Source organism: Nipponia nippon, unplaced genomic scaffold, assembly GCF_047370975.1.
Source record: "Nipponia nippon isolate SJK-2023a ecotype South Korea unplaced genomic scaffold, ASM4737097v1 scaffold_22, whole genome shotgun sequence".
Lineage (NCBI taxonomy): Eukaryota > Metazoa > Chordata > Aves > Pelecaniformes > Threskiornithidae > Nipponia > Nipponia nippon.
Genome location: NW_028262339.1, coordinates 1,441,496 through 1,462,877, shown reverse-complemented (window position 1 = coordinate 1,462,877; position 21,382 = coordinate 1,441,496). Strand labels below are relative to the sequence as shown.

General features: G+C 44.5%; 1 protein-coding gene across 1 annotated transcript in view; it reads right to left on the bottom strand.

Moving 5' to 3' along the window:
• Nucleotides 1–3,088: 3,088 nt before the first annotated feature.
• Nucleotides 3,089–21,382, bottom strand: part of LOC148055420 (uncharacterized) — a 77,494-nt gene continuing 59,200 nt past the window's right edge. The window contains exon 3 of the mRNA XM_087760264.1: nt 3,089–3,726. Coding sequence (XP_087616390.1) covers nt 3,175–3,726 — 552 coding nt within the window. The 3' untranslated portion in view covers nt 3,089–3,174. The remainder of the gene's footprint in view (nt 3,727–21,382) is intronic.

Below are 21,382 nucleotides of genomic sequence, written 5' to 3'. Positions count from 1 at the left end.
CATTGCTCTCCCCTCGTCTACCAGGCCAGTCACTTCATCATAGAAGTTTATCAAGTTGGTCAAGCGTGACTTCCCCTTGGTGAAGCCATGCTGACTACTCCCGATCACCGTCTTGTCCTTCATGTGCCTGGAAATGGTTTCCAGAATTAGCTGCTCCATCACCTTCCCAGCGACTGAGGTGAGGCTGACCGGCCTGTAGCTCCCTGGGTCCTCCTTCTTGCCCTTCTTGAAGGTAGGAGAGACATTTGCTTTCCTCCATTCCCCGGGCACCTCTCCCAGTCGCCATGATTGTTCAAAGATTATTGAGAGTGGCCTTGCAATGACATCTGCCAGCTCCCTCAGCCCTCCTGGGTGCATCCCATCAGGGTCCGGTTTGCTTAAGTATTCCCTGACCTGATCCTCCTCCAACAAGGGTACGTCTTCCTTGCTCCAGGCTTTCCCCCTGGTCTCTGGGACCTGGGATTCCTAGTAAAGACTGAGGCAAAGGCGGCATTCGGTACCTCAGCCTTTTCCACGTCCCATGTCACCATGCCCAGAGAGTGGTGGTGAATGGAGTCAAATCCAGTTGGCGGCCGGTCACGAGTGGTGTTCCCCAGGGCTCAGTACTGGGGCCAGTCCTGTTCAATATCTTCATTGATGATCTGGACGAGGGGATCGAGTTCACCCTCAGGAAGTTTGCAGATGACACCAAGTTGGGGGGAAGTGTCGATCTACTGGAGGGTAGGAAGGCCCTGCAGAGGGACCTGGACAGGCTGGACCGATGGGCCGGGGCCAACTGCATGAGATTCAACAAGGCTAAGTGCCGGGTCCTGCCCTTGGGTCACAACAACCCCATGCAACGCTACATGCTGGGGGAGGAGTGGCTGGAGAGCTGCCTGGCAGAAAAGGACCTGGGGGTGTTGGTTGACAGCTGCCTGAACATGAGCCAGCAGTGTGCTCAGGTGGCCAAGACGGCCAATGGCATCCTGGCCTGTATCGGGAATAGTGTGGCCAGCAGGACCAGGGAGGTGATAGTGCCCCTGTACTCGGCACTGGTGAGGCTGCACCTCGAGTAATGTGTTTAGTTTTGGGCCCCTCACTACAAGAAGGACATCGAGGTGCTGGAGCGTGTCCAGAGGAGGGCAACGAAGTTGGTGAAGGGTCTAGAGCACAAGTCTTATGAGGAGCGACTGAGGGAGCTGGGGTTGTTTAGCCTGGAGAAGAGGAGGCTGAGGGGAGACCTTATTGCTCTCTACAACTACCTGAAAGGAGGTTGTAGTGAGGTGGGGGTCGGTCTCTTCTCCCAAGTAACAAGGGATAGGACAAGAGGAAACGGCCTCAAGCTGCGCCAGGGGAGGTTTAGTTTAGACATTAGGAAAAACTTCTTCACCGAAAGGGTGGTCAAGCATTGGAACAGGCTACCCAGGGAAGTGGTTGAGTCTCCATCCCTGGAGGTATTTAAAGAACGGATAGATACGGTGCTTGAAGACATGGTATAGATGGACTTGGCAGTGCTAGGTTAACGGTTGGACTCGATGATCTCAGAGGTCTTTTCCAACCTTGACGATTCTATGATTCTATGTCTCACTCAGCAGCGGGCCCACATTTTCCCTAGCCTTCCTTTTCTCACCTATGTACTCAGAGAAGCCCTTCTTGTTCCCTTTGACATCCCTGGCCAGATTCAATTCCATTTGGGCTTTGGCTTTCCTAACCCCATCCCTGCATGCTCAGACAGTGCCTCTGTATTCCTTCCAGGTTACTCATCCTTGCTTCTACCCTCTGTATGCTTCCTTTTTGTGTTTGAGTTTGGCCAGTGTCGTGGTTTAACCCCAGGCAGCAACTAAGCACCACACAGCCGCTCGCTCACTCCCCCACAGTGGGACGGAGGAGAGAACTGGAAAAGTAAAAGCAAGAAAACTCGTGGGTTGAGATAAAGACAGTTTAATAGGTAAAGCAAAAGCCATGCGCGCAAGCAAAGCAAGGCATTCATTCACTACTTCCCATCGGCAGGCAGGTGTGCAGCCATCCCCAGGAAAGCAGGGCTCCATCACGCGTAATGGTTACTTGGGAAGACAAACGCCATCACTCCGAACGTCCCCCCTTCCTTCTTCTTCCCCCAGCTTTATATGCTGAGCATGACATCATATGGTCTGGAATATCCCTTTGGTCAGTTGGGGTCAGCTGTCCCAGCCGTGTCCCCTCCCAACTTCTTGTGCACCCCCAGCCTACTCGCTGGTGGGGTGGTGTGAGAAGCAGAAAAGGCCTTGACTCTGTGTAAGCACTGCTCAGCAATAACAAAAACAAATCCAAAACATAGCCCCATACTAGCTACTATGAAGAAAATTAACTCTATCCCTGCCAAAACCAGCACAGCCAGGAGCTCCTTGTCCATCCACGCAGGCCTCCTGGCATTTTTGCCTGACTTCCTGCTCGTTGGGATGGATCGCTCTTGAGCTTGGAGGAGGTGATGCTTGAATATTAACCAGCTTTCTTGGGCCCCTCTTCCCTCCAGGGCCTTGTCCCTTGGGACTCTGCCAAGCAGATCCCCGAAGAGGCCAAAGTTTCTCCTGAAGTTCAGGGCTGTGAGCCTGCTTTTTGCCCTGCTCCCTCCTCTCAGGATCCTCAACTCCATCATCTCATGGTCACTGCAGCCACGGCTGCCTTTGACCTTCACATCCCCATGAGGTATAGGAGTATGAGTTCCAGTAGAGCACCTCTCCTCATTGACTCCTCTATCACTTGGGTCAGGAAGTTGTCATTGATGCTCTCCAGGAACCTCCTGGATTGCTTATGCCCCACTGCGTTGTCCCTCCAGCGGATATCGAGGTGGTTGAAATTCCCCATGAGGACCAGGGCCTCTTCCCGGCCTCTCCTGATTTTGTGAGCCATTCCTGTCACATCATGTGCATAGTAGTACCCAGCCTGAGTATATGTCATTGTCCCGATCCAAAGTCGGGGGAGGTTTCGATACGATCCCAAGGACGAGATTAAGACGCAAACGAGGTCAAATGCCGTACAACCTTTTGACTTTATTTTGGCGAACGAAGGGGTGAGGACCTCGGAGGAAGACGGGGGGGGGGGGGGAAGAAAGAGAGAAAAGGAGAGAAAAAAGAGAGAAAGAGCGTGCTCAGGCGGGTGAGAAGAGAGCCACATAGGGGAACTAGCTACCGCCACTCCGAGTCCGGTGTTGTCCTGTCAATCAAAGGTCCAGTCGGTCCAGCCTCTGTGTCCGCAGGAGCAGCTTCCAAGGAGGTGCGCGGGGTATGACGAGAAGAGAAAGAGAGCCTCAAAAGGCGCACGCGGTCCTTTTATAGGGCCATGCACATGCGCAGAATGGGTCTGCGTACATGCAGTTTGCGCTTCTGCTTTTCGCGCCCTGGTGTCTGCGCAGGCGTGCGTGCAGTCCATGGCCCCGCCTTTCGCGTCCTGGCCTCTGCCTTTCGCGTCCTGGCCTCTGCGCAGGCGTGCGTGCAGTCCATGGTCCCGCCTTTCGTGTCCTGGTCTCTGCATGGGCATCCTGTGGTGGTTTCGTCGGGGGCTGGATGTCGAAACCAGAAGATGGCGGTAGAACGGCAATGTCGAGACAATTCTGGTTCCATAACAGTCCTCGACAGTCATAGACCCTTTAAAGTTTTTACCCACGAAACTAGGCTCCTGCCTTCCCCATGCTTTGGGTATTGAGGACTGAGGGGGAGAAGTCAGAAGCGTGCCGTGACTTGTCTGCATTCCTGTCTGGGCCTGCAGCAGCTAAAGAAAGGAGAACAGACATAGAAGTGACAGTAGTGTTCAAGGAAAAAAAAAGGAAAAATCCTGGAGAAGGCTGACTGGCAACCAACTCCCCTCATGCCTTTTTAATAAAGTTTCTCCGTACTTGAGTTAAAATGATTGTCCAGTGTTTCATTTCATAGATGTGTGAAGTAGCAGCGTGTTGGTAGACATGTCTATGCCGCTGCTTCTGTTAAAAGAGATTACTATGCTCCTGGGGAGGTGGGAAGCTTTGGGGTACTGACAGAGCAGCCACAAAGGTGACCTGGTAAACATACTGACAAAGGATATCTCCTTAACTGGAAAACCTCCTTGATGGGGAGTAGTTGGCAGGACAAAGAAACCTTGATGGGGGCAGGACAAAGAAACCCTGGGTATATTAAAATTAAAATTCCAAACTATTAGGCACTTGGGCGCCAAACCCTTGGATTCAAAACTCCACAGTCTCCATAGATAAAATACCAACCGAGGGGTCTAGTGCCTTTTTATCACATGCCGCGCCTAAATTGCCTAAAAGTGCCTTGACTCATGTACAACGATATCATATTAGCTCCGAAGCCTCACTAGGCATAACTAGTCTTATTCAGGATTTAGAACAACAGGGTATTATTCAGAAAACTCATTCCCCGTATAACTACCCTGTGTGGCCTGTCCATAAGCCTAATGGCACCTGGCGTTTGACAGTAGATTATCGTAAACTGAATGAAAATACTGGACCCTTACACGCTGCCGTCCCATCTATCACAGATCTTGTTTTCACTATAGAGCAAGCAGCCCATCCTTGGATGGCAGTCCTGGATGTAAAGGATGCGCTTTGCATGGTCCCATTACAACCTGAGGATCAAGAGAGATTTGCTTTCACTCGGGGCAGAACACAGTACACTTTTACCCGATTACCCCAAGGATTCAAACATAGCCCTACATTGTCACATCAGGCCTTAGCTCGGGAAATAGAACAAGTCCCACAGGAACCAGGGGTGACAGTATATCAATATATAGATGACATTTTAATTGGAGGGGATTACCTCAATAAGGTCCAAAGAATGCGTGATCGCATCCTGGTCCATCTGGAAAATAAGGGAATTACTATCCCTGAAGCTGAATGACAGGGACCTAGCCAAACGGTTCAATTTTTAGGCATAACTTGGCAAAGTGGCAGGCAGTGTATTCCCTCTGATACCTTGCAGCAAATATCCAAGTTGAGCTCACCCTCCAATAAGAAGGAGCTCCGACAAGCCCTAGGAACTTTAGGATTCTGGCGAGCCCATATTCCAAGGTTCAGTATAATTGCTCGACCCTTATATGATCTGTTGAAGAAGCGTGCTACCTGGGAATGGACAGTTACTCATGAAGAGGTGCTTCGTTTATTAATACGCAATGTTTTAGAAAATCAGGCTATGGGCCCAATAATACCAGGGGCCCCCTTTAGCCTACATATAGGACTCGCAGAAAAAGGATATCAATGGGGATTGTGGCAATGAGCTCCCAATAAGGCCCAATTGACTCCCGTACGGTTCAGGTCAAAGGGGTGGCAAGGTTCACAATCACGGTACTCACCCTGGGAAAAATCACTGCTGGCTACTTATGTAGTCCTATTAGATACAGAACTCTTCGCATTAGACGCGCCCTTAGAAATACAGACCCCATTCCCCATCCTCAAAAGAATCAGAGCATCTGCTCCCGTTCCCCAGGGAATTGCACACTCCAGTACAATCCAGAAGATGGTAATGCACATAGCACGTCGCGGCTGGGTCGAGGGGAGAACAGGACTTACAGGGAAATTGACAGAGTACAATATCCAATGGCCAGGGGGTGCCGAGCCACCCCTTGACATGCCGCCCTCACCCATTCAAAATGCGCCACCCCCATCTGATTTACAAAAGGATACCAAAGTTTGGTCTAATGTCTGGTTGTATTGGGCTTACGTGGCAGGGTTTTAGTAGCAGGGGGTGCTGCAGGGGTGGCTTCTGTGAGAAGATGCCAGAAGCTGCCCCCATGTCGGACAGAGCCAGTTCCAGCTGGCTCCAAGACGGACCCGCCGCTGGCCAAAGCTGAGCCAATCAGCGAAGGTGGTAGCGCCTCTGTGATAACATATTTAAGAAAGGATAAAAAACATGGCGCAGCAGCAGCTGTGAGAGAGAGGAGCGAGAAGAATGTGAGAGAAGCAACTATGCAGACACCAAGGTCAGTGAAGAAAGAGGGGGAATGCTAGAGCGGCTTGGTGAGCACCTGGCAGCTAGCCAAGGTCAACTCACCACACTGGTTTACAGGTGGATCAGCTCAAAGGGTTAAAGGGAAATGGAAGAGAAGGGCTGCCCTCCTGCAGCCCTCAGACAGGACATCTGAAACACAAGAGCTAGAGGCATCCTTGCTTCCACCCTCTGTATACTTCCTTTTTGTGTTTGAGTTTGGCCAGGAGCTCCTTGTTCATCCATGCAGGCCTCCTGGCATTTTTGCCTGACTTTCTGCTCATTGGAACAGGCTGCTCTTAAGTTTTATCTTCCCATGTTTCTGAAACGGGAAAGAATTTCCTGCAAAATGGTGTTATAATTTTCTGTAAAACATTTCTTCATCCATCTGTACTTACTTTGACTTCCTGTTCTATGTTTTGACTGGAAGTTGCACTTTTTAAAAGGCACTAAGCATAGTAATAAACTAAAGACTGGAATATATATTATTCAATACTGTATAGAGTATACAGTCTCCAGTGATGAAGAAGAACTTGTACTATGCAACTAAGCAAACCTCAGAGAAGGGAAGTAATGGCAAAGTGGCAGATGGATTGAGGAATGTTGCATTGTAAGCAGAACTATTATTTGGAGACATGCTCATTAATATTAATACAGCTTTTAACCTATTAGCCTCATTTACGGATGAGGCATTGCTTAACCAAGTTACATATGAGATGAACCAGACAGTAACAAGACTGCTAAATGCACAGCAACATCCACTAACTCCAATCAAGCCAATTTTATATGGTTCAGCAATGTGATACTCTCTTAAGGAGTGGTATTGTCTGCTTTTATCCTTGTTTCTAGGGATATCATGCAACTGTGATCAGAAATGTATTTGACAAAGCAATTTTTCTGTCTCTAGAGTGCAATTCATAATTTGTGTGTGTGTGTGTGTATGTAAAATGTGTATATGTATGCATGAGTGTGTGTGTGCATATAAATACATTTTGCACAGAATTATTCCATTATACATGAATGTATTCTTAGATAAAAACCACAGTTAGATTTCTCATGGTCTGCATACTGGAGAGGACAAGTTATATAACAATTTTTTTTCATTGTTGATATAACCATGTATTTAAGCTTCATAATCAGAATAGAAATGTGGTGTAATCGAATGGATTGTGCATAAATAAAACTCAGTCAATTCCTTTCTCCACTACAAGCATCCTGTGTGACCTTGGACACATCACTTAATCTTTCTGTGCCTCAGTTTACCAATCACAAAGGCAAAAGATTCGCCCTCCCCCAGACAAGTGCTAGTAAAGTGAACAAATGAAAGCCTGAGGGCCTCAAATCCTACCACCACAGGTGTTGTCTGAATCTACCTTCTCTTAGTTTAAAACCATTACCCCTTGTCCTATCGCTACAGGCAATAAAAAGTCTGGCCCCAATCTTCCTGATTTTGCCACCTGTCATTGCTTCTGCTGACATATATTGGACAAGTCCTATGTCTAGACTATCAATCCTCTCTTGCAACATTAGGTCGTGTGATAAAAACTCATCTGCACACCCACAAAGGAGCACAGAGGGACAATGGTGGGGGGCCGGGGAAGCCCAAATAATACCCTGTCCTGGCTCCTCCCAGGCCCATCACAGGAGCTCTCAGCCCATCAAAGGCCCATCTCCACAAGCCCAGAGGAGCACAGAAGCACCCCAGCTGGTGGGAACCCAAATTACAGACTCACAAGGAAGGCATACCCTGTCCATGACCCTCCCAGGGCTGTCCCAGAAGAGCCTCAGCCCCAGAGTCCAGGTGTGACACCCATCAAGATGAGTCAACAACAGAGCACTTTTTGGCCTGAGGGGGGTTACTGCTTAGGGGTATGGGACACATTATGGGATGCAGGGGAAGAGCATTTGGGGATTGCGCAAAACTTATTATGAGATATTTAGGGAAGGAACCACAGGCAGGAAAAGGGAAGGATATAGGTGATTTGGGGAGGAACAACTGCGGGAAAATAGATGAGTATGAGGATAAAAAGGGCCAGCTGTGTATAAATAGCTTGCCGGTCAGTACACTTGTCTGGCCATGTCCTGTGCCTGATCAGCGCAGCCTGTCCTATCTTCTTATTAAATTCCTTTCTAACTCTTTCCTGGATGAAGGCTCTCTGTTTTGTGTGCATGTGGATGTAATAAATGGGAATACATTTTAACCCGGGGTAGAGATTGTCAGCGGTTTAGGTATGGCCTACCCATGTCCTCAGACTAGTGCGAAATGTGTATTTTTTTTTATTACGACAATGGTTTACACACCTACCTCTACCCTCTGAGATTCAGTCAGACAATGGATCACATTGTAAAAGTAAAGATATACAGAGATGGGCTGAAGCCTGAGGAATTAGGTGGATTTTCCACATCCCTTATTATCCCCAGAAAACAGGAGTCAGGAACAACTATTCTGGGAACTGATGTCCTACACTCACTTATGTAGCTACACTAAAAAGGTATAAAAAGTAACTCGCTACCTACCCAAAATGAGCTTCTCTGCAAGAACAGCTCTGTAAGAGCTTCTCTGCAAGAGCCTCTCTGCATGAGATCTCCCAGACAGACCAGACCCTCGCTGGGGATTGCCTGGCTGACTCTGGACTCTGTGACACGGATCATCTTTGAAGTGAGACTTTTTCCATCATCCATTAGCCCCACTTCTGGGAGCGGTTTGGTGAGCGTCGTACTGGTAGCACTTCACATAAAATATTTATAGGCACGCACAGGTAAAGTTTCATAAGTATATACTTGCTTCACTAGTTTAATTCTATAATAACTTGTAATATACATATATTTGCTTTGCTCTTGTTTTATACACACACACACACACATATATACACACACTTGCTTTCCTAGTGGTAATTTTGTAGTGACTTGCAGTTTATATACATATATATATATGTTTTTACTAATAGCAGTTTTGTAGTAATTTGTAATAAAGAAATTCACAGAAACCCAGACCTCCGTATCCTTGTGTATTGCAGAATCCGGAGAACCCCACGGTCACGATCTTTATACACCTGTGGGTCAAGTAACCCTCATAGGTTGTGATGACTGTGACCGCTACAGGTACAAATCCCCCTTTTGAAGCTGCTAAAAGGTGAATTTCCGATCTGAACAGAAGCCAAGTGGCAACCTGGCTTGCAAGCAAGGACGCTTACAGCTTACACAAGGCTGCTTACAGCTTACACAAGGCTGCAAGAAAGCATTTTAAAAGAAACAGGGTGATTGTGGCACAGGTGGATGGATGTACAATGGCAGGCAGACTTGGTGGATATGCAATAGTTTTCCAGAAACAATGATGGTGTTAAGTACATCTTAACGGTGACAGACGTATTGTCCAAGCCTGCCTGGGCCGTTGGTCTAAAAGACAAAACAGGTTCTGAAATAGCCAGGGCTCTAAAAATAATTTTTAGCGGGGCGCGCAAGCCTCAGAAATTATAGACTGACCGGGGAAAAGAATTTTTAAGCCAGCCTTTAAACAAGCTTTTAAAGCAGTGTAATGTTCACCATTTTGTTACTAATAATGAAGCAAAAGCCTCCATCACAGAGTGTTTTAACAGAACACTCAAAACCAAGATGTGGAAATATTTTACAGCACACAACGCTTTTCGCTACATTGATGTGTTATCAGAGTTTATAAAAAGCTATAACCATAGCTTCCACAGAACTATCAGAGCCAGGCATGTGGATGTGAACACTTCAAACTCTGCAAGGGTTTGGAAAACTGCATATGCAGGTGTGCTTAAAATTAAACAATCTGCGCCTCTGCTCAAAAAAGGAGACCACATCAGGGTGTCTAGAACAAAAGAGAGTTTTGAGAAAGGTTATGAGCAGAGGTTCACAGATGGAATTTTCATAATAGCTGAAATTGTGAGAAGGGGACAGATACCTGTTTTCTGCTTAATAGACTATGGTTACAAAGCAATAGAGGGGACATTTTACCCTGAAGAACTTCAAAAAGTGAATGCTGACAAGGACAGAAGGTACAAAATTGAGAAGATCATTTCTGCAGAAGGGAAAAGAAGAAAGAAACAGCTGCTGGTGAAGTGCTGTGGCTGGCTTCAGAGATCTAGCAGTTGGACAGAAGTCTCCCAAGTCCAAGACATCAAGTGGAGCAGGGGGAAAAAGAAGAATGGCAGACGGAGGTTTCCACATCACACTGCCCAGCAATGCTAGCACCAAAATCTTCCCACAAAACACCAGCTTGAACTTCGCCATACATCTGGTGAGACTCCTGGAGCTCTCTGGGAAGTGGGAGGTGGGGTGTTGGAAATACACACAGCTGGAATAGCATCAATGAAGACATCATCTTTGAAATAGTGCTGCAGGGCAAGACATGGCAGTATACTTTGCGGAAAGGCTATTATCCATCCCTCTCCATGTTAGTGGAACACATGAACCATCTTATTAACCCCCACAAAAAAGCTTCAGCTGTCGACTCTCCAGCAGTGGGCCTGGTCTATGACCCCATCATAAGGAAAACAAAGCTCAAAAAGGATGAGAAGCCTTATACTTTTTTCTACAACTGGGAATCTAGCACATATTTGGGGGGCTTCTCTGGGGGCTGCTGCTAAGAAATTTCCCTCTGTGGCGGACATCACCAGAGGATTTAACTCACTCTACCTCTACATGAACCTTGTAGAGCACCAGCTTGTCAGGGACTTTGCACTTCCTTTATTTTGCTGTGTTCCAACTGGCAGTAATAACGACGAGATCATTATGGTGACATATAAGCCACACTACTTGCTGGTAAACTGCCAGCACATCAACCTGAACAGCACTGAAATAAAGACTGACCAGAACAAGCACATCTCATTTTCCTTTGGGAAGGTGATTGTCAAGCTGCATCTTCAGCCCCAGAAGCCTATTTTAAGAAAGCACACCAAAATGGTAGTGGTAAAAAATTATGGGGACCCATCTTTGTACGTGAATTATTACAGAGCCCAGGCTGGCAATGGTCTCCCTAGTTTTCAACGTATTCTTGTGATGAACGGTGTGGGCGTTGGAGGTAATATTCTGTAGCCTGTTTAGAAAGGCTGTCCCGCTTTTGAAATGGTGTTTGGAAATTGTTACGCCACACATTAAAAACACTGCTCAAGATATTGCAAAAAATGTGTTTGGCTATGTTTCCAAGGTTGTTGTGGACAAGTTGGAAATGCTGTCAAATGAGGAGGGCTCGGGACTGTAGAGAACTGCTATTGCAAAACAACGAGATGTCTCAAACAGCCTTGGTGCTAAAACCACAATGCAGAGCAACGGTCGCTAGGACCCAGGACCAGACAGTACCTGGAGTGGGGGTGAGGGAGGGAGTCCTGCGAAGGCGGGGACCCTCCCCCTCGGTCTATGAAGCCTATGAAGCACTTATTCCCCCACACACATACGGCCTGGGGGAGGGTCCTGGTATCACTTCTGTTGGTTGCCCCTCTTAATTCGACTGGTATCTCTACCACTCCTGGAACTCGGATGAGAGAAGGTTCCAGAATTCCAGAGACTGAAATCTATAAATGGGGACTCTCACTCTCTCTTGCCCTCTTTTACCCACCGAATACCCCCGTTGGCAGGTCCAACGCTGGATCCAGGACTGGTGATTCTCCTCTTCTTTCCTCTTTCTCTCTCTCTCCCTCTCTCTCTTTCACTTCTCCTAAGGTTATTAAAAGTTGTTAAATTGTAGTTAAGTACTGCACGGCCTACCTCGATTTTCCATAAAGCCGCATAGCTTAGCCGCATAGCTGGGGTAGATATAATCATGAGAGGGCTGGCCGGTATCGAATATTCGTGCTCAATATTTGTTGCTATAGAAGCTTTCCATTAAAGCTGGTATTTGTGTACGGGCCTTGAGCATTGGCTCACCTTAATCCACACGGAGAGCATTTGCGAATCTTAGTCACTCCTTCCCCCTTCCCCCAGGTGGGATGTGACAGGGACTTGCTTATATTCAAAGAAAAAGCCTTAAAAGAAAGCAAGCCATGTCACGCCCCCAGAGGGAAGGTCCGCCCCAGCCCTGTAAAAGACAAAGGAAGTGGGGCACCAGACAACAGTCTGACCAGGACAGGAAGAAGAAAAAAAACAAGCCGGGCCGAACCATGCAAAAGAAACAGAAATCCCAGAGAAAGAGGTCCCGTTCTACCACTAGAAAAGGAAATATATTTTAAAACGGATGGTTTCTGTTCATGCCTGCTCAGAAGAATGTACCAAATCTGAGCTGGATTTGTTTGAAGTGTCTGTGACACAGACCAGCATTGAGAAAAGCCTGTTTACTGAGGCGCCTCCACTTTTGGCTATTGCAGAGTCTGCACCTCTGGACTTTTTCATAGCTAGGAATGGGGAAGATTACACAGATCTGAACAACACTCTGCTGTAACTTGGCTGCAAGATTGTAAAAGCTGAAAGTTCAAACTTCAGAGCTGGTGAGGCCGTGGGTCTCATGAATTACCCACTGGCCTCTATTTTCAGCCAGCTGGACGTTATGCTGGGGGACCCACTGATAAGCCAGAGCTGTTTATGAAGAAGGTGCGGGTGGTGCCTGGAGTGCCTTTGGGGCATGCTGAGGCATTACTCATGGCCAACACTAAATACCTGGTGGACCGGGTGGGCATGAAAGTGTTCAGCATACTGACCAGCAGTCATGTCAGCAGCCAGGAAAATTTGTTTCTGGGCCAGGTACCCAAGCTTGTTGTGACTGGATTTGTAGATAATGGCACTTTTAGTGACAATTATGTGAAGAACCTTTACAACTTTAAACATTATGATATAAATTTTGTGGCCCTCTGTGTGGATGGTGAACAAACACAAACAAAACTGCTGCAGCCTGATTTCGAGAGTGGCTGCTGTGTGAGATTATACATGCAGCTCGTTCAGACAATCGGCTGCCATATGAAAGACCATTCCCTGCTGGTTGACAGGGAAGAGTTCACCCATGGCTATACCCTGTTCGCTGTTGACCTGTCTCCAGACAAAGAATGTTCTGATCACTATGCCCAATTAAAACAGGAAACCTGAGAGGAGAAGTACTCTTTGCAGGGGCCTTGACCACCACCATTAATATGATCGTGTACGGTGTATTTGACAACATGACAGAAATAAACCAGAGAAGACACATGCTCTTCGACCAGATGTGAAGATGGACACTGAACAGCTTGCTTGTTTTTTTTCAGCAGACCCCTAGCCAAGGAAACATTTCTAAGTGTTTACTCAAGTGACTGGTTCCCTAGGGCCCATGTTTCTCCAAGACCAGCGAACGTCCACAACTGAAGCATCCCCTCTCCACAGCCTGCAGATCCCGCTGTGTCTTTTTCCTACATCACCGTAACAAGGTACTACCTTATAAACAACTTTTAAAACTGTATTCTAACGATTTAGTACAAAATGCCCAGATGGTGATGCATTTTGTAAAATATGAATATGGAGATTTCCCATGACCAGAGCTACTCAAAATATGTTTCAGAAGACCCAGACCTGCATCTCTTGCAATGATTTTGATAAACATATTCTGTTGTATCTGGTTATTGTTAACTTGCCTACCGTGACTGTGGGAAATCCTAGAAAAATGAACGAAAGAAAAACAAGGAATGGCAAGTGCAACTCAAAAGTTTGGAGACCCAGTGGTGCTTGGAGAGGTTGGAAGCCCAGGTACAGAGGGACATGCTGGAAACCCAAGTACACACAGTGAGGAAGGGTCAGAGTGCCCGCACTGGGCAATGGGGGCATAGGAATCGAGCAGTCAGTTACCCCAGTGATTATGGGGACAGCGGCAGCTGGAATTCCTCTGCTGAGGAATGGACTGGAGGGTCCAAGGATGAAAATGGTAGAGCAATCCCTGTGCGCCCTTTGGTTATTAATAAAGCAAAAGGACCCCCTGGGGCACTGCAGCATGCAATATCAGCGTGGGACTACACTCAGGATGAGCTGCAGAATGTGGCAGACTCATATCGGCAGAACTCCGGGGAGAGAATGGGACAGTGGTTACTGCGAGTGTGGGACCAAGTAGGGGAGAGTGTACAACTGAGTCCCAAGAAGTAGTGCGCCTGGGAGCAGTTTCCCAACATTCAGTGGTGACGCAACGATTAAAAAGGACCCGGGCAAATGGAAATGCGAGTTATTCTCTTTGGGAATGGTTGCGGGGGGCAGTGAAAACACAACACCCCTCCCCATTTGATTGGAATGACAGAATGGTGACACGGAAGCATATAGATGTGGGGGCAGGGGGGCAATATTTGAGAGAATTGGCTATTCAACAAGGTATTTATAACCCTGCCTTCATTAGCCCCGACTCAAAGGTATTTACCTCAGGAATGCTATCCAGACTTAGTCAGGGCACCTTTTTGTCTTAAAGGGAACATCATATTGATCCTGGGAGGTGCCCAGGGGACAGCAGTTGGTGATGCAATTCTAGCGCTGAGGCAGTTAAAAGAATACCAAGCCAAAAGGGAAGAGAGGACATTACCCTTTGTGGATAAACCGCAAAAGAAAAAAGTTACCCGAAAGGAGATGCTGTTATTATTAGGTTACTTTAGTTACACATTATTATTAGGTTACTTCATCCACAAACAAAATATATTGATGGATTTCCTCTTACTGATTGGGCTCTTGAAAAAAAATGGGTTTTCACTGTGAAACTGCCTACCTTTTTGTGAAAATAAATAGGTCCACATTATTATATGTGTAATCCAATAAATTTGGGCACCCACTACGGAAACTTCAATTGAGCCAGTGGAGATATACTCAAGATGTCTCAGGCATGTCAGATGAGTTAAAATGGTTGCAACTATATTAGCTTTGATTAACCCATTATGGCCCAGCGTCTTTCTGTTATCCGTGAAGGTCTTACATGAGCTTCATTCTATCAAACTAAATTATTATCCCAGAGAAGTTATTTGTAGGTTTTGACCTAAGAGCTAGACTATGGCAGTTTCCTTGTTTCCACTCCATGCTTTGATATTTTTTCTAGCAGAATGATATAATAAATTCAAAGGATGAACAGTATTACAGCAACTACTTGCATCAACTGCTATTTTCTCCAAAATGGGAATCATCCACTGCCTGGTGTACCACAATGGTTCCCACTGAATTAAAACTTCTGTTGAGATTATTACTACTCTACTAGTCTATAGGATAGTCATGCCAGCTCTGCTGTATCTATTTAATGAAGATTTTCACTCTTAATCATAGAATCATAATATTTCAGTTCATACTATCAGATACACAGCAAAGTGGATCTATTCATTGTCTCAGCTCCGTGCTTATAGCCTAACCCTCCAAGGTGCTGATTTCAGTAGGAAGCAGTTTCAGCCAATATGACTTTCCATTCTGGAATGCTCTCCTGTCAGATGTCTGAGCCAACCTGCCTCTCAATCTTTTTTTTATCTTTTAATGTCTTTGAGACATCGAGAAATACATAACAGCAAATCTGATTATAATGACTACCTTCTGACCAGCTTTATGTTGACACAAACTGCAACAATGTCATGAGGTGAAATCTGCTTTCAAAAAGAGAATTTGTGTACCATCTGTATTTAAAACAAACAAACAAACAAACAAACAAAACCATACACAGGTTTTAAATTGGACTTAGGCTTTGGGCTTGCTATCTGTCTAGAAAATTAGTTTATCCCCAAACTCATGTTTACTACTGTATGATATACTAATTAAAATAGCAGATGGGAATTTACATTAGCTAAGCTGTTCCAGAGGTCCTTGTTCTTTATATTTTTATAGTTGTGTTTCTTTGAGTAATGAATTATCCCATTCTGAAACACCTTCTCAATCAAAAAGTTCCTCAGCATATGCAGATTACAAGCCCCATACACACGGAGATGGACATAGCCAGATCAGCATGTAAATCCCAGTTTCTCTGAAATAGCTAGAGCTATGTTGGAGAACAACACAAAGCTGATAAAACTAATGGAGAATTTTAATAACCCTTCAAATCCTGAATAAATAGGAATTGAGATCAAAGTCAAACATTGTCTCACGGTCATTGTTTGTTTCACAGAGCAAAAACACTCATGATGAAGCTCAAAAAATAAGGTTTTGTGTGATGAAGCTCTGTGGTTGCAAGAAAGACAGCCAAGAGATACCAGACTGACTCATGCATGGATGAACAGTTTGCTTTGCTTAATCCAAGGACTAGGGGAGGATGGAAGCAGGCTAAGGGAGTAGTATAGCATTGATCAGGCAACATGGAAATGTGACTATAAACCAACTTTACTGAATTTAAGAAAGCATGGCCATTATTCTATCTGCAGCAACAGATCTAAATTCAAAAGCATTTATATGGTAACTATTTTCTTCATATTTACAGACACATGGCATCAGACTAGTAAAAAATAATATGTTCTTCATTAAGGTACCGTGAAAAGACTTCAGCTAAATAGCCATGTAAGTTCAATAAGGTATAGCACCTATTTTACAACTGGCTATTTTTTTAGTTCCCTTAACATAAAGATTAAAACAATTCAGAATAATTTGGTGGTGCATATCATAGCATTATGGGTAACAAGATAAATGAATGCATGTAGGAGTCTGAAACAAGAAAATTATATTCTAGAATATCTGAAATCAAAACTTGAAGTCCCTTCCTCCTCATGGGAGATTTTTTTTCTATTTCTATTACAAAGAAAAAAGATTAAACGATGAATGAAATTTAGTTATTTAGACCATTGTATGAGAGGATTTAATCATGACATTTTAGCATAAGTAGGAATCTTGGGGTGGAAAATCCATACCCGTCAGCTTTTTTTTTTTTCCTTCAGTGATCCTGAATGGTCCTGGCTGACAGTGGGACAGTGTAAGTTGTGAATGTTTAACATTTCCAGTGGGAAAAAAAATCTTGATTTAATTTATTTTAATCCTAACTTTGTAACACTATTTCCATGACAAATTTCCTTTTCACATTGTCTCTATCTAAGCCAGTGTCATTGTCATTTCTAGTAGTCAAACAAATGACCAATAACTGAAAAATTAAATCTTTATATATGAAACAAACTCACGTTGTCGTAAGAAAGAGTATCAAACATTTCCTTAATCTGCCCTTGAAGATATTGGACGTGGTGAGTTCATAGAGTCTCTTCCCATTGCTGCAGAGCAGGTATCTAACAAATAATCACTCTGGGAAAAATTTCAAAAGCAATATTTATAGATTTAGTTCAAGAAAAGCATCTTGAATTTAAAAATTGAAGAGATATTGAAAAAAAATCTGTCACACCAACCACTTGCAACTCAGGATATGCAGCATCAACAGATAAGAATTTCATGTATCTTGCAAACCACTCATTCAGCCAGATATCATTCCCCCATTCCACAGTGAATAGATTACCAAACCACTAAAACAGATTAATATACATATTCAGAAGCAGCTAAAGAATATCCAAAGAATTTGAAGCAAACTTAGCAGGTATAATTAATGGAGAGGGGGATGAAGAACAATGAGTTTTTGCCAAAAGAATCAACAGAAATACTTCAGACAGCCAATATCTGAAAGACAAAATCCAATCAAGAGTGGAAAAATCTCTTCTCTGTCAAACAAGCCTGGTGAAGCCTTCAAAAAAATGTGTTCAAAGCTCATTCCTATGTAGTATATTACCACATCAATCTTAGCACTGATTTCTTTTTTTTTTTTTTTCTCCTTCCTTGGGAGAGTATCTTGAGTACAATACAATATTCAGAAAACCACTAGAGGAAGACCACCCGAAATTTTTAAAAATAGAAATGTATAATGCAGGGAATACTTGTGCTGGAAGACATAAAAAGACTCAAGTTGATTCTGTCTTCACAAACCCCAGATCCGAAAGGGCAAACCCCAAAATTTTAGCTCAGTCTACTATAGTGAGCCCAACCCTGTGCTTGAATGGAAAAGCACTCAAGGTTAATGTTTGCTAGGCTGCATTACTAGGGCTGGCAAACCTACACCTTTTAACTCACCAATCTAAAGGGTGCTTTTAGGATTAATGGAAATATAATCTTGAGTAGACTAATAGGGTTTTACCAAAAGTTTAGGGCTCTATTATTGGAACTATTTTTGAGAAGTAGCTAGTAAGATAGATATGTATTTTTAGCTTAATTTATAGCTCTGTATGCAAACAATATCTTTATTAGCTATTGCAGCATAGCTAGTAACTATAGCAAGTTATTAGATATGATAGCTAATAGTTATATTTCACAACTAGACTAACTGCAAACTTAAAATAATGCTAATTTATGAATCAACTGAAAACTTTTCTTAGCTTCAGTATGATTTTTAGTAAGTTGTCACTAGCTGTCAAACTTGAACTGTAGCATTAAGTTCCTGATTTATAGTTAGTTTTACCTGAACAGTAACTACTCATAAGTGATAAATTCTACATGGATATACAATTATTTCTGTTTACTATTGTGACAGAAGACAGAGTTTAAGCTGTGATCCCTAGGAGTACTGCTGAGCTAATATAGGAAAAGACTGGATTCGCTACCTTGCTGTACATTATCATCCAGGGAGGAAAGATGATCTGTAGTTATATAACTATCCAATGAGTCAATAGATGCAGAGATTAATCTTCAAAATAGAACCAGTGGTTTTGTTATCAATAATACATATAATGCCACGTCTTCATGAACATGTTTGATAAATGATCAAAACTGGACTACCTGACGAGACAGTTCATGTCCTATCACCATGGTCACCCAAAGTTTCTTAGAAGCTGAAGATGTTTTTGGATCATAAAGCAGAAAAGTGTCTCTGTAGGTAGCCAGGCCCCAGTTTTCCATAGCTCCTGACTGAAAGTCAGGGACAGCAACAAGATCTGAAAAAAAAACATGTTGTGGTTTGACCCCAGCCCGCAACTAAGCACCACACAGCCGCTCGCTCACTCCCCCCCCCCCCCCCCGGTGGGATGGGGGAGAGAATCAGAAGGGTAAAAGTGAGAAAACTCATGGGCTGAGATAAAATCAGTTTAATAATTGAAACATAATAATAATAATGATAAATTGTAATGAAAAGGAAAATAACAGAGAGAGAAATAAAACCCAAGAAAGTGATGCAAATGAAAACAATTGCTCACCACCAACCTACTGATGCCCAGCCAGTCCCCAAGCAGCGGCTCCCCAGCCAACCTTCCTCCTAGTTTATTCCTGAGCATGACGTCATATGGTATGGAATATCCCTTTGGTCAGTTGGGGTCAGCTGTCCCAGCTGTGTCCCCTCCCAGCTTCTTGTGCACCCCCAGCCCACTCGCTGGTGGGGTGGTGTGAGAAGCAGAAAAAGGCCTTGACTCTGTGTAAGCACTGCTGAGCAATAACTAAAATGTTCCTGTGTTATCAGCAGTTTCCAGCACAAATCCAAAACATAGCCCCATACTAGCTAACTCTATCCCAGCCAAAACCAGTAAAAAAGGAACCAGTATTCTTTAGAGAGAGGTTTAAAAACATAAAACTGTCATTTAAAAGAGGACTTTATCACAAGAGTGATGATTTCCAAGGTTATGAGCTTGATTATTTTTATTACAGTAATTCAGTTAGACAATATTCGTAACAGCCAGTTAGTAGTCACAAGAACTAGTGATAGATAGTCTAAATCAGATTGGACTTTTTATCCCCAGTGCGCAGAAGCAAAAGGATATTATTAGTAAAGTGATATGAACCAATACATACATTGTAACAATGGTGTTTGCTACTAAATGAGTGGAAGATAAGATAGGAGGATAAACAAAAGCCACCAAATCAAGGCATTTCAATAGAATTTTGTTTTTAAAATAACATCTCAGGATAACACAACATAACCTTCACTTTTGTCTTTTTTCTTTTTTTTTTTTTTAAATTAAAAACATGCTTGTACTGGGTCTGGCTTGGACAGAGTTAATTTTCTTCATAGCAGTCTGTATGGTGCTATGTTTTAGATTTGTGACCAAAACAGTGTTAATAATACACCAATGTTTTAGCTATTGCTGAACAGTGCATACACAGCATCAAGGACTTCTCAGTTTCTCACTCTGCCCCACAAGGAGTAGGCTGGGGATGGGCAAAAGGTTGGGAGGGGACACAGCTGGGACAGCTGACCCAAATGAACTAATGTAACTAATGTGATATTCCATACCATATGACGTCATGCTCAGCAATAAAACTGGGGGGGAGTTTGCCAGGGGTTGCCATTGCTCAGGGACTGGCTGGGCACTGGTCCGCTGGTGGTGAGTGATTGCTTTTCCATCACTTGTTTTTCTTTGTTTTGTTTTGTTTTATTTTTTTTTTTTTTACTTATTAAACTTTTATCTTTTTTCTTTATTTCAACCCACGAATTTTCTCACTTTTGCCCTTCCAATTCTCTTCCCCCATCCCACTGGGAGGGAGGAGTGAGCGAGACACTGTGTGATGCTTAGCTGCCTACCAGGGTTAACCCACAACAATGCTCAAATCATATCAGAAAAACCTCAACAATTTTACTGTTACAACTTAAAAATGGATGGATTAATCATAGAATCACAGAATCGTTAAGATTGGAAAAGACCTTTAAGATCATCGAGTCCAACTGTTAACCTAGCACTGCCAAGTCCATCACTATACCATGTCCTCGAGCACCACGTCTACCCTTCTTTTAAATACCTCCAGGGATGGAGACTCAACCACTTCCCTGGGCAGCCTGTTCCAATGCCTGACTACCCTTTCGGTGAAGAAGTTCTTCCTAATACCCAACGTAAACCTCCCCTGGTGCAGCTTGAGGCCGTTTCCTCTCATCCTATCCCTTGTTACTAGGGAGAAGAGGCCGACCCCCACCTTGCTACAACCTCCTTTCAGGTAGTTGTAGAGAGCAATAAGGTCTTCCCTCAGCCTCCTCTTCTCCAAACTAAACAACCCCAGCTCCCTCAGCTGCTTCTTATAACACTTGGTCTCCAGACCCTTCACCAACTTCGTTGCCCTTCTTTGGACACACCTTGATGTCCTTCTTGTAGTGAGGGGCCCAAAAATGAACACAGTACTCAAGGTGCAGCCTCACCAGGGCCGAGCATAGGGGCACTATCACCTCCCTGGTCCTGCTGGCCACACTATTCCCGATACAAGCCAGGATGCCATTGGCATCCTTTTGGCCACCTGAGCACACTGCTGGCTCATGTTCAGGCGGCTGTCAACCAACACCCCCAGGTCCTTTTCTGCCAGGCATCTCTCCAGCCACTCCTCCCCAAGCCTGTAGCGTTGCATGGGGTTGTTGTGACCCAAGGGCAGGACCCGGCACTTAGCCTTGTTGAATCTCATACAGTTGGCTTCAGCCCATCGATCCAGCCTGTGCAATGATGGACATCGTCTGATCCCAATGGATGTAATCAGCAAAATAACAGCCATGTCTCCACCAACCAGCAAATAGGAAACAAAAGATCCTCCTTCCGACCCTTCTTGTAGATGGGTATCACATTTGCTAACTTCCAGTCAGCTGGGACCTCCCCGGTGTACCA